Source organism: Macaca fascicularis, chromosome 2, assembly GCF_037993035.2.
Source record: "Macaca fascicularis isolate 582-1 chromosome 2, T2T-MFA8v1.1".
NCBI classification, from domain to species: Eukaryota; Metazoa; Chordata; class Mammalia; order Primates; family Cercopithecidae; genus Macaca; species Macaca fascicularis.
The window spans coordinates 88,805,666-88,819,903 of NC_088376.1; the positions used below are offsets into that span (position 1 = coordinate 88,805,666).

Consider the following 14,238-nt stretch of genomic DNA (forward strand, 5'->3'; position numbering starts at 1 on the left):
TTGATCTTCCTGAATAAGAGATTACAACATAGATGATAATAAAATTCTACGTTTTAATAAAAGAAAATTTTCCCAAAACAACAAATGCCTTTAGCTCTCAAAAGTAATGAAAAAAATCTAGAAACCTGTCATTATCAAGATGCTTTCAACCCTATTATTCTATGGGTGCCTGAGGTCCACTGAAAACTCTCATGATTCACCTCTATACAATCTGGTTACACAAAATTTAAAAGAATGCTGGAGTGCACAGTTCAAGTCTTGGTTCTGTAATGGAATCACTTCTCTAAACATTATTTCTTCATTTGTAAAATGAGGATTAAACTCAATAGAACTTACTTAGCTTTGTAACATAGTCCCAATATCTAATTTTAGGAACCCTCAAAAAGTCATTCCAGTCTCCCCAGATATTAGCACTGGCCAAGTCCACACACGTAAGTTTTAAATTATCTAGTAGCCACATGAAAAAGTTAAGAAACAGGCAGAATTTATTCTAATATTATTTTATGTAACCAAATATATCTGGAATATTATAATTTCTTATAATCAATAATTTGAGATATTTTACTTAAAAAACAAAAAAATTAAGTCTTCAAAATCCAGCATGCATTTTACATTTACAGCACATCTCAATTCTGACTAGTCATATTTCCAAGTGTTCAACAGCTACGTATTTCCAGTGGTTACCATATTGGATAAGTCTAAGTATAGAAGTGAAATGGTGGGGGAGGGGAGCCAATAGCAAACAAGGGCCAAGGTGTCTCAATATGGGTAGTCTGTCTTACATACATACATACACAAGCTGTATGTTCAGGTGGTAATGAAAGCGTCTGCCCTGTTACATGGCATAGGGTTGGAGCAATGGAAGTCTGTTTTCTGAAATAAATTTTCATCTCTCTACTATAATTAGAACACACAATTGTTTTTAAGAAAAATAATGGATTTCTCACCAATAAAACAGATACTAACAACTTTACATGGTTACAGCAATATTTAAGTAAGATAACTACCTCTCTATGACAGAACATATACAGTTGACCCTTGTCCAAAGCAGGAGTTAAGGGTGTCAACCCAGCCAATCAAAAATCCACATATAACTTCTGACCTCCCAAAAACCTAACTACTAACAACCTAGTTATGACCAGAAGCCTTACTAATAACGAAAACACACACATCTTACATGCTGTAGGTATTAGATATTGTATTCTTACAATAAAAGAAGTTAGAGAAAAGGTTATTTAAAAAATCGTAAGGAAAATATATTTACCATTCATTAAATGGAAGTGAATCATTCCGAAGGTCCTCATCCTCTTCACAAGGCTGAGGAGAAGTTGGTTTTGCTGTCTGAGGGGTGGGAGAGGTAGAAGAGGTGGAAGGACAGGCAGGAAAGGCAGGCATACTAGATCTAATTTTTATTTTTAAAAAACCAAGTAAAAGTGAACCCACATAGTCCACACCTGTGTTGTTCAAGGGTCAACTATACTAACCCTTCCATTTTGGGGTTGATTTTCATTCACTCATTTACTTAAAAAAAAAAAAATTAAACTAATCAAAACGGTTTTGGGCATTTTTCCCTTACACGTTTAAAGTACCTCTATGTAATCTGCTCTATAATCACAAGCCCTTAGGCTCTAAGTCACTTTTTTTAAAATATCAGGTTGCAATAAAAAATGATCCAAATAAACACCTGACAGGAAATGAATGCCTAATATATAGAAGATTGTGAAGGAAGAACTTTAGCATTCCAACCTTTTTGTTTTAAAGACCCTCCTTACGGGTGCTAGTAAATCACAGGAAAAGAGAGAAAATAGGCATGGGGAAGGATATCTGTTCCTATGAACCAGGATTAAAATGAAAAGATATAACTAAAATTAACTGGCTTAAGAAACAGGACAGAAGTTGAAGAAGCAAACCAATAGAACCTGTATAAAACTAGAAGTTCCTGTCCTTTACAAACTAACTTTATTATGTTAATTTGTCTCTCAAGCAAAAATTTTTGTTTAAATCATGCAATATTATCCACTGGATGGATGGATGAATGAAAAGAAAAAAGAACGGGAAGGGGGGAAGTCTTCAAATGGCTTCAATATACCACTGAAATAAGAAATGGCCTTCGGTTTCCAATTTTATGGTTATATTGGACCATGCTGTCCAACCACGAATAGTCAAAATCTAGTCAGACCAAATTTAATATAGTACACCTGAAGAAAATTAGGAAACTTAAAAGTCAGCCAGATAATATTCAGTGATAGGACACCTTTTGTTTTAACATTACCGTGTTAAACATCTATCCCTCTATTGTGGGTGTATGCCGTTGCTCTCACACTACTCTGTGTTTCTCGAGATAAGAGAGCTAGTATTTTATTCCTGGTTGAATAGTGCCTACACTGAGAATTTATAGAAAGGACAGCAAAATTATTTGAAACATGAAAAATGTTGTAAAATAAAAATACTAATTCACCATTAATAGTGAACTAATTCCCTAATATTACAGTTAATATAAATTGAGCACCCCAATCCAAAAATCCAAAATCCAGAATGTTCCAATATCTGCAATTTTTGGAGCAGTGATATAACGCCACAAGCAGAAGATTCCACACTTGATCTCATACGACAAGTCACAGTCAAAATTCTGGTTCATGCACAAAATTATTTAAAATACTGTATAAAACTGCCCTCAGGCTATATATATAAGGAGTATATAAAACATAAATGAACTTTGTGTTTAGACTCGGATCCTATCCCCAAGATATCTCATTACAGATATGCAAATATTCCGAAATCCAACTAAATATGAAATCTGAAATACTATGGTCCCAAGTGTTTAGGATAACCAGTGCTCAACCTGTATAAAGATTAAATCCATGTAAAAATCCAAGCTTTCTCTGCCTTTCACATGATACCACAGTCTTTCACGGCTTCCATTTTAGGGTCAGTTATTTCAGCCTCTAATGACAGGCATACATTCTCAACGAAATGAAAATGGTTCACACGATATCATGTGACAATGTCGTTCTTTCTTCACATTTAATAATGCCACTTCCGAATCATGATGGTAAAAGATTAAAAATGAAAATAGTAACAATAAACTTTCCTACAGTAAATAGAACCAATTAATTTACGGATGCTACATTTATAACTAGGTAATAATCACTGACTCCTCACTATGCACCACACTCTTTCCTGGCAGCAACCTGTTGGCAGGGTCACAACTCCTTGAGGTCTTGTCTTCAGTCTGGCAAGTCATAACTTCTTTCGGTTAAGAGTAATCAAGTTATGAGATAAGAGATGTTAACAAAATACAGCAGGGCAGTTTATGAGTGAAAGAGGTGATTTACTAATTACACTGAGAAATGTAACTGCCAGTAGACTAGAATATTCATTGATGCAGAAGAGGCCGGGGCAAGGCCCAGCCCACATTCCCTCATCACTCAACTTTCCTGAGCAGCTGGGTAGTTTTTTACTGCAAAGCACCCTGAGGCCAAACAGCAGGTCAGGAGCTGCTGCCCTGCCCTCTTCAAAGCCTAACTCGCTGACTAAGGAATGGGGGTTAGGTGACAAAGTAACCCAGGTTCCTTGCCCCTTGGGTGGAAAAACAGACATGTTCTACACTGTCCCCCGAGGCTGCCACATGATTTGAGTCCAATTGCACAAAAATATTAGTCTTTCAGGCACTTGGTATCAGCCTCCTTTTCCCTTTCTGGCTTCCCCATAGGAACTTTGTAGATCCACCTTTCCAACAAAGGGTTATAATCAAGGGTCTGGTTCCTCAGGAATCAAACCTACGAGAACTGCTCAGCATCATTCCATTCTTTGTGGAAGAGTCCTGTTGTTAAACCAAATTAATTTTTAGAAGTTGTGGGATGACTATACAATCAGAACAAGAGGAAATAGAAGGGCTCAACGGATTGATCAATATAGTTGGTAGACTTTTCTGCAAAATAAGAATCTATCTTTGGAACAGTTCAAAGAAAAAGATATGCAAACAGTTCCAAAATAAACTAGCAAACAACTATAAAATAAATGAAAATATGCAAATTAGAACCACAGTGAAATACTATTTCTAACCTATCAGATTAAAAGACAAATACGTATCAAAGGGAAAAAGGGAACCTCATATATTGCTGGAAGGAACATAAGATGGCATAATGCTTTACAGAAGGGAATTTGGCAAATTGACACCCACATTTCATGCTATCTAAAAACTTCCACTCTTGAAATAGCTATCTGTGTAACAGAGTAGAATGCAGCTGTAAAACAATGAATAAAGACTACATCCCATCCTGGCTAACAGGGTGAAACCCCGTCTCTACTAAAAAATACAAAAAGCTAGCCGGGCGAGGTGGCGGGCGCCTGTAGTCTCAGCTACTCGGGAGGCTGAGGCAGGAGAATGGCGTGAACCCGGGAGGCGGAGCTTGCAGTGAGCTGAGATCCGGTCACTGCACTCCAGCCTGGGCGACAGAGCGAGACTCCGTCTCAAAAAAAAAAAAAAAAGACTGTATCTACGTCCTGCTATAAAGTGATCTCCAGAATATTTAAGAATACATATGTATGTGTTTACATTTGAGCAAGATAAATAAAAAATAGTTTGATTTTTGTAAGTAACTTGGTTACTTACAAAAGGAGGAAGAATGTATCTCACTTTGAAGTGGTATGTTTCCTAGGATTATAAAACAAAATTAAAACAAATATTTTAAATTCTAAATACTAAAAATAAAATGAAACAAATTGGCCTGGCTTCGGCACAGTGGCTCAGGCCTGTAATCCCAGCACTTTAGCAGATTGAGGCCAGGAGGATTGCTTGAGCCCAGGAGTTCAAGACCAGCCTGGGCAACACAGGGAGACACTGTTTCTACTTTAAAAAAAAAAAAAAGTTGGCCAGGTGCGGTAGCTCATGCCCGTAATCCAAACACTTTGGGAGACTGAAGCGGGTAGATCACGAGGTCAGGAAAGAAACCATCCTGAACAAAATGGTGAAACCCCATCTCTATTAAAAATGCAAAAATTAGCTGGGCATGGCGGCATGCACCTGTAGTCCCAGTTACTCAGGAGGCTGAGGCAGGAGAATTGCTTGAACGATTGAGGCGGAGGTTGCAGTGAGCCAAAATGGCACCACTGCACTCCAGCCGGGCGACAGAGCGAGACTCCGTCTCAAAATAACATAACATAACATAACATAACATAACATAACATAACATAACATAACATAACATAACATAACATAACAGTAAAAAAAATTAGCCAGGCATGGTGGCACGCACTTGTGGTCCCAGCTACTTTGGGAGGTGGAAGTGGGAGAATCAATTGAGCCCAGAAGGGCAGGGCTGCAGTGAACCACAATCACGCCACTGCACTCCTACCTGGGTGACTGAATGACACAGTGTTGAAAAGAAAAGGAGAAAAGAGAGAAAAAGAAAAGAGGGAGAGGGGAAGAGAAGAAGAAAAGGGGAAGGGGAGCAGGAATTGGGGAGATAGGGGAGAGAAAGGACAAGTTGACCCAACTATGTATCAAACTGGTGGTGGGCAGGGGGCGGATTACACATGAGGACTTACTTTAAAACGTAATACTTAGCTGTAATCCCACTGAGACGTGGACAAAAAAAGAAAAATGAAAACGATAGTCACTACTCATACTGGTTAAATATACATTTATAAATGTAAAAATATGTATAATTTTATATTATGTTTATTTTTATATTTACATGTACTTAAAGTACTTTTAAAGTACATGTACTCTTTTTATACTTTTGTTTAATATATTACTTTCTATTATGTTTACATATTAACTATTGCATATTATATAACATAAATATATAAATATTCTTTTTCACTAAAAGGAATCAGGACTTCTTAGAGACACAGCTGATCTGAGGACCAACAAAGGACACGTACAAGATGAGCTTTGGCCAACATCTTGTTTTGTCAGAAAGCAAGGAAGTTACCAGAGAGAGAATACTAGAGTCACATCAAAAAAGACTCAGAAGTAAACTTGAAAAGGCTCTTTTGGCCAAGGGAATGACATCAATAAGAATACAAACTACAGTGCAATAAAACATATCAAATGCTTAAATCCACAAGCTCACAATAACTCAAAAAAATCCTCACTTGTTACTTAGAAAGGTATTCAAGAACCCTAGAAAGGCTTCCAGGAAACAACTCAGTACTTTGAAAACTGGTAAATAAAGGAAAGAATCATGCATTTCATATGCCTTTGTGCAATCTGTGCCACAGAGTAATGAAATATCTGTTAGGGAAAGTTTCTCTTTATAGAAATGTTACATATAATAAAAGCTTGATATAACTGGAATATCAACATTTTCTTTGCCCTCATGGAAATAATGGTTCTAGGAATGATCATTAATGTCGCCTACTGTCAGGAATAAAAAACAAACATTAGGTGCTTCTTTATGCAAGCATACAGTGAGTGTCCTTTATCTAAAATGATTGGGACCACAAGTTTTTCAGATTTTGAAATATCTGCAGTGTAACAGTTTAGCACTCCCAATCTGAAAATGTGAAATCCAAAATGCTCCAATGAGCATTTCCTTTGAGTGCTGTGTTAGTGCTCAAAAGATTTCAGATGTTGGAGCATTTCAGATTAGAGGTATTCCATCTATATTTAGCACCACCTGTGAAATATTCTGCCACCCCTACCTCTCAAAATAATAAAGGAAAAAAACCTAAATTAAGATTAGATTAATCTTAATTAATTAGATGAAGCCGTTAGCTACAACCACCAATATAAGGAAAAGATTAACCTTATACTATAGGAATCCAATAAATAAAATACAGAATGTAGAAAACTTCACAGGACAAATAAAAGGGAAAAAATAGGTAGAAGCATAAGCTATACCCAGTAACCAAACATAATGTATAAGTTTTGTTGATTCTGTAAAAACATATTAGGAGTAGTTCAGAAAAATCAAAGCTAAGTAGACAGTTGGTAGTGTTAAATTATTGTCAACACCTCACATCCATTAGGATAGTCACTAGCAAACAAACAGCAAATGTCCAGTGTGTAGAACCCTGTTGTACTGTTGGTAGGGATGTAAAATGGTGCTGCTGCTCTGGAAAGAGTACAGAACTTTTTCAAGGGGGCGGGGGGGAACCCTAGAATTACCATATGATCCAGCAATCCCTGTTCTGAGATCCCAAAAAGAATTCCAGTTCTAAAAAGAGTTGAAATCAACATGTCAAAGAGATTTGCACATCCATGTTCAAAGCAAGACTATTCATAATAGCCAAAAGGTAGAAGCAACCCAAATGTCTACCAACAAATGAATGGATAAAGAAAATGTGGTCTGACTTCCATTCAACACAGTACTTACTGGAAGTCCTAGCCAGAGCAATCAGACAAGAAAAGACATCAAGGGCATCCAAATCGGTGAAGAGGAAGGCAAACTGTTGCTGTTTGCTGATAATATGATTGTATACCTAGAAAACCCTAAAGACTCCTCCAAAAAGCTCCTAGAAGTGACAAAATGAATTCAGCAAAGTTTCAAGATACAAAATTAATATACACATCAACAGTGACCAAGTGGAGAATCAAATCAAGAACTCCCTTTTACAGCTATTGTAATAGCTGCAAAAATAAAATAAAATACTTAGGAATATAGCTAACCAAGGAGATGAAAGACCTCTACAAGGAAAACTAAAAAACACTGCTGAAAGGAATCACAGATGACACAAACAGAAACACATCCCAAGTTCATGGATGGGTAGAATCAGTATTTTGAAAATGACCATACTGCCAAAAGCAATCTACAAATTCAATGCAATTCCCATCAAAATACTGCCAACATTCTTCACAGAAATACAAAAAACAGTCCTAAAATCCTATGGAATCAGAGAAGAGCCCACATAGTCAAAGCAAGACTAAGCCAAAATAACCAATTTGGAGTCATAAACATTACCTGACCTCAAACTATACTATAAGGCCACAGTCACCAAAGCAGCATGGTACTGGTATAAAAATGGGCATATAGGCCAATGGAACAGAACAGGGAACCCAAAAATAAAGCCAAATACTTACAGTCAACTGATCTTCGACCAAGCAAACAAAAACACAAAGTGGGGATAGGACACCCTATTCAATGAATGGTGCTGGGAGAACTGGCAAGCCACACATAGAAGAAGGAAACTGTATCCTCATTTCTCACCTTACACAAAAATCAACTCAAGATGGATCCAAGAGTTAAATCTATCACCTGAACCCATAAAAATTCTAGAAGATAACATTGAAAAAACCCTTCTAGACACTAGCTTGGGCAACAACTTCATGACCAAGAACCCCAAAGCAAATGCAACAAAAACAAAGATAAATTAAGATGGGACTTAATTATTAACTAAAAAGCTTCTGCACGGCAAAAGAAACAATCAGCAGAGAAAACGGACAACTCACAGAGTGAGAGAAAATCTCCACAATCCATGCATCCAACAAAGATTCTGTAGATCCAGAATCTACAAGGAACTCAAAGCAGCAAGAAAAAAACAAATAATCCCATAAAAAAAAAGTGGGCTAAGGACATGAATAGACAATTCTCAAAAGAAGAAATACAAATGACCAACAAACGCATGAAAAAATACTCAGTATCACTAAAAATAAGAGAAATGCAAATCAAAACCACAATGTGATGCCACCTTACTCCTGCAAGAATGGCTGTAATCAAAAAATGAAAAAATAATAGACGTTGGCATGGATGTGGTGAAAAGGGAACACTTAAACTGCTGGTGGGAATGTAAACTAGTACAACCACTAAGGACATCAGTGTGGAGATTCCTTAAAGAACTAAAAGTAGAACTACCATTTGATCAAGTAATCCCACTACTGGCTATCTACCCAGAGAAAAAGAAGTCATTATACGAAACAGATACTTGCACACGCATGATTATAGCAGCACAATTTGCAACTACAAAACTATGGAAACAGCCCATCAATCAACAAGTGGATAAAGAAATTGTGGTATGTGTATATACACCATGGAATACTATTCAGTCATAAGAAGGAATGGAATAATGGCATTCATAGCAACCTGGATGGAATGAGAGACCATTATTCTAAGTGAAGTAACTCAGGAATGAAAACCATAACATTGCATGTTCTCACTCATAAGTGGGAGCTAAGCAATGAGGAGGACGCAACGGCATAAGAATATACAATGGACTTTGTGGACTGGGGGAAAGGGTGGGGGATGGAGAGGGATGAAAGACTATACTTTGGGCACAGTATACACTGCTCCAGTGATGAGTACACCAAAATCTCAGAAATCACCACTAAAGAACTTATCCATGTAACCAACCACCACCTATTCCCCAAAAACCGATTGAAATTAAAAAACAATACAAAAAAAAAAAAGAAAATGTGGTATGTACATACAATGGAATTTCATTTTGCCTTAAAAAAGACAAGGAAATAATGTCACAGGTTACAATACAGATCATCATGTTAAACAAAAGCAGCCAATCTCAAAAAGACAAATACTATATGGTGCTACCTATATGACGTATCTAGCAAAATCAGAAACAAATAAAAGGGTTGTTGCCAGAGGACGGGCTGGGAGGAGAGTGGGGTGTTGGGAACTTGCAGGGGGGTGGGAGAGGGTGGGTGCTGTTTAATGGGTATACAGTTTTGGTTTTGCAGTGAGCACAGATTACGCCACTGCACTTCAGCCTGGACAACAGGGTGAGACTGTCTCAAAAAATAATAAATAAAAAGTCAAAATAATAATATACACCTGCTGGCCAATGGGTCCTACTAATGCAATATGAGATAATTACAAAAAAGTAGTTATGAAACATTTGATACAGGAAAGCAGCTATAAATCATGATTTAAGGTGCAAAAAAAAAATTTTTTTTTGAGATGGTGTCTCAGTCAGCCAGACTGGAGTGCAGTGGCTTACTGCAACCTATGCCTCCCAGGTTCAAGGGATTCTCTTGCCTCAGCCTCCCAAGCAGCTGAGATTAAAGGTGTGCGCCACCACGCCTGGCTAATTTTTGTATTTTTAGTAGAGATGGGGTTTCACCACGTTGGCCAGGCTGGTCTCGAACTTCTGATCTCTCAAGTGATCCACCTGCCTCGGCCTCCCCAAAGTGCTGGTATTACAGGCATGAGCCACTGCACCTGGCCATAAGGTGCGATTATATTTAAAATTACCTGTGTCTAGGTAAAAGAAGGGTGAAGGCAAAAAAGGATGTTATGAATCCCTCATATTATTTTAACAAGAACAATGATCAACAAGGGAAATAAAAATGTTTGAGGAGATGGATATCCCATTTATCCTAACTTGATCATTTTATATCTATACAAGCATCAAAGCATGCACTGTAAAATAAGTACAACTACTATATATCAACTTTTTTAAATTTTAAAAGAAAAAAAACACTGTTGGGGGTAGGTAGGGAGGTGGTAGAGGTAACTGTATATAATCCCACTAAGCATTCTGGCATTTTCAGAGAAAATAAATATGACATACTACACAGCACAGGTTCAACCCAGAATGTTATCGCATTTCTGAGGGTCATGGGAAAACCACACCATTTTTGAACCAATACCTATAAATTTACTAGCACATCTGGCCAAATATATAGAAATGGCTTCAGTGTCCTTAGCTAGACTGTCAGCAAGTTTGCTGTATCTTGGTCTACTTCATCTCTCACACACACTAACATACATACATATATACATACACACACATGCAAACACAAACTTCTGTGATGATATTAAAATGATTTCAGAGATTTTCAACAAAACTGACAAACATGTTTGGGATGATCTAATTTACAATGCAGTCTATGAGCAGTTATAAAACCAGTCTGTGAATAGCACATAAAAACTTTCACTTAAGGATAGGCACCTGTATCTCAGATACCCAACTGGTCTGATTGCCAAGGGAGACGTGCCACAAATACTAAGGATCTGACAACAAAGAAGAGTAACAGGTTTCAAATGTGAACTTCATTTGAACAAAAACTTCATGTGAACAAAAAGTCAAGAGCAGACACTCCAAATACCAAAGTTGATTTACCATGGATGTATTTCTTTCATGAGAAACTCTAGCGCTCCCTGGGAAACAGCAGATTTAGTGGTTAATGAGTCACCAGAGCAACCCAAAGACCCCAGCAAGTGCTTTATAAATTAACAAAAAAACATGTCATCCTTTGTGCTAGGTAAAGCTTGGCTTGGGGGGTGGGGAATATGTTATTTTCTTCAACATTTCCTATCAACCCCTGAGAGAGAAAAGAAAAAGGAGAGAGAAGGAGAGGAAAGGGAGGAGGGTGAGGAGGATGCAGAGAGAGGAAAAGAACAGGGAAAGGAAGAGGTCAACCTTTTTTTCCCAACAGGAATTCAGAAGAGTTTAGACAGAGAAAATCCTCCTCCTATCAACATACTGAAAACAATCCATCTCCAATAGGAATTATTTCTGGGAATATTTTCACAAATATCTTACCCACTTATTCTGGTTCTCAACTTTTAATAGTTTTTCTTTCAGAATGATACATCATTTCCCACCAAATTCTATAAACCTCAATCAGTTTCTCTGCCTCCCTAATTTAGTAAAAATAAAATTGTTGGTAATGAACTCCAGAAAATATTTATAAATGTAAGATGTTATTATTTAATTCTTAAAAAAAGTAAAAATTCATTTCTCTTCTATTTATTGATCCCCAAAATAAACAACAATATTATTTTGGTAAGAAATTATTTTTTAAGAGAGAATCACTCTGACTTCTAGTTAACAATGATAAGCACTTGACATACAGCTAGAATAAACCTTAGAAATTAAGTCCAATTCCATCATCTAAGATTTACAAGAGTACCTGCCAAAAGTCAAAGATTCATAGTATATTCAGGAAATAAAGCAAATGCCAGCTCTCACAGAGTCCAGTAGTCTTTCTGCTATATCAAATGATTGCCATTTATATTCTACAGTGAAAGACTTCTTAAAAATCCTCTCAAATAGATAAGAATGACTCTCCTTAAAATGATTAATTACAATAGTAGAATCCTAGCCATTTAAATGCACATAACTAAAAAATATTAAGATAAATGCAATACACAAAAACAATCTATTTTAGTGAAATGATGGACAAAAATAGAAGAGCAAAATGCCACTGTTGCATTTCTAACAAGAAAGTACTATTCACAAAATATAGTTCATTTGACAAAACACAAGACCATCACGATATAACAATATTTTTCATCCTGATGACTGTAGCTAAGATGTTTTTAAAAGTACAGAACACAGAAATCTTCAGCTGGACACGGTGGCTTACACCTGTAATCCCAGCACTTTGGGAAGCTCAGGCGGGCGGATCACCTGAGGTCAGGGGTTTGAGACCAGTCTGGCCAACATGGTGAAACCCTGTCTCCTACTAAAACTACAAAAAATTAGCTGGGCGTGGTGGCGCATGTCTGTAATCCCAGCTACTTGGGAGGCTGAGGCAGGATAATCTCTTTAACCCGGGAGGTGGAGGTTACAGTGAGCCGAGATCACACCATTGCACTCCAGTCTAGGTGACAAGAGTGAAACTCCATCTCAAAACAGGAAGAAAAAGAAAGAAAAGAAAAGAGAAATTTTCAAAAGTTGCAATTTTTCCTTTACCAAATATTCAAAAGTTACTTTTAAGTAACTTAAATTACATATATTTAAAAAGAATAAAAATTAAAAACAAAAAAACAAAAAAACACTTACTTAGCTTGGGAACACATGTATTTTGTCAAATTGTGAGAAACTTTCAAAATTCGCAAAAGATCCTAAAAACAAGAGAATAATAAACACTCTGACATTGGGAGCTGGAGAGTCTTACCATTGGCAGTGCATTGATGTGGGGATGTGCAACTGAATATCCGGTCACCGCCAATCACAAGTTGCTGTTGTTGATGCTGAGGAAAAGGAAAGTAAAGTATTCAATGTGCCCTAAAACACATTCAGTTTAAAAGATTTTCCATACCAAATGTTACATGTTTGAAATATTCCTTAAAGTCCCCACCAGTGAATTTCTTTCTCCCTCAAGTAACTGTTATCATAAACAACAGCAGCAACTTTTGAGTGCTTAATACTTGGCAAGTCTTTAGAATGTTCATAAGAGGTTGGCATAGTGAATAAAATGAGACTCAAAGAGATTAACCTGCACACAAGTGGTCTCACCACAATTCAACTCAACTTGCGTAAATATTACTGTATTAAGGTCCAATTAGTATGTTCATAATCTAAAACCATGGGCCACCAAGAATGACATAAACTTGCATTCTATATTCTGTTTAATAATAAATAAAAATATGTCATTGGTTTAGAAACAATTTCAATCAAAACTTACTAACTTTGATCTCTTTAGACTTTACGTATTTTATAGGGCTTATCCAGTTTTCTCAATTGCTAAGTCAGGGCATATTATATTCCATAAACCCTCTGTGTAAATAAAAAAGTTATACTTCATGGCCGGGCGCGGTGGCTCACGCCTGTAATCCCAGCACTTTGGAAGGCCGAGGCAGGCGGATCACCTGAGGTCAGGAATTCGAGACCAGCCTGGCCAACATGGTGAAACCCTGTCTCTACTAAAAATACAAAAATCAGCCGTGCGTGGTGGCTGGCGCCTGTAATCCCAGCTACTCGGGAGGCTGAGGCAAGAGAACTGCTTGAACCCAGAAGGCGGAGGTTGCAGTGAGCCAAGACCACGCCATTGCACTCCAGCCTGGGGGACAATAGCAAGACTTCGTCTCAAAAAAAACAAAAAGTTATACTTCACATACCATGTCAGAGCAGATGCTTAGTTGGAACACTGACCAGTACAGTTTCCGTCATGGAGTACAATTTCGTAAAGAGTAAAATCAAGCTGACACCACAGAAAGGAGTTTACTATAATATATGGGAGGTTTAGCTCCTACACCAATTAGGTAAAGTTAAGAAGATAACTAAGTAAATGATGATTATGCCACTTACACTATCCCACCAATCCCTGTGGCTTCAAAACAGGGCATAGGCGTGAGCCCCCAAGGTTTGTTGCCTAGAGGCACTTGTGAGCTACTTGATAGGTCTTTTCTAGCATGGACTGAGGAAATGTTCTTTAGACATCATGTCTAGATACCACTAGAATCTGTTTACCTCAAGGTCGTTTGTTATGAACATCGATTATTTCAAAATAAAGTTTTTGTCAATTTTTGAGCTAAAGTTACATAAGGCTGCTTGTTATCTAAAAATCAACAGACCACTTTTGTCACAAAAATTTTTGGCATACATGCA

At 37.1% G+C, this 14,238-nt stretch overlaps 1 protein-coding gene across 15 annotated transcripts in view; it reads right to left on the reverse strand.

Annotated features, from left to right (window-relative positions):
• The window catches only part of TBL1XR1 (TBL1X/Y related 1), a 185,464-nt gene that overhangs the window by 67,940 nt on the left and 103,286 nt on the right, over positions 1-14,238 (reverse strand). For 9 of the 15 annotated variants that reach the window (XM_045386609.3, XM_065540198.1, XM_074031423.1 and 6 more), the window contains one exon: positions 12,806-12,881. The exons of 3 other annotated variants lie outside the window; for them this stretch is intronic. Coding sequence is in view for 1 of the 12 variants with exons in the window: in XM_045386610.3 (XP_045242545.1) it covers positions 12,806-12,881 (76 nt within the window). In the remaining 11 variants the exon portion in view is untranslated. Of the gene's footprint in view, positions 1-1,264; positions 1,342-11,022; positions 11,225-12,805; positions 12,882-14,238 lie in introns of all 15 variants that reach the window. 3 more of the 15 variants (XM_065540202.2, XM_065540203.1, XM_065540201.2) reach the window with 2 other exon arrangements.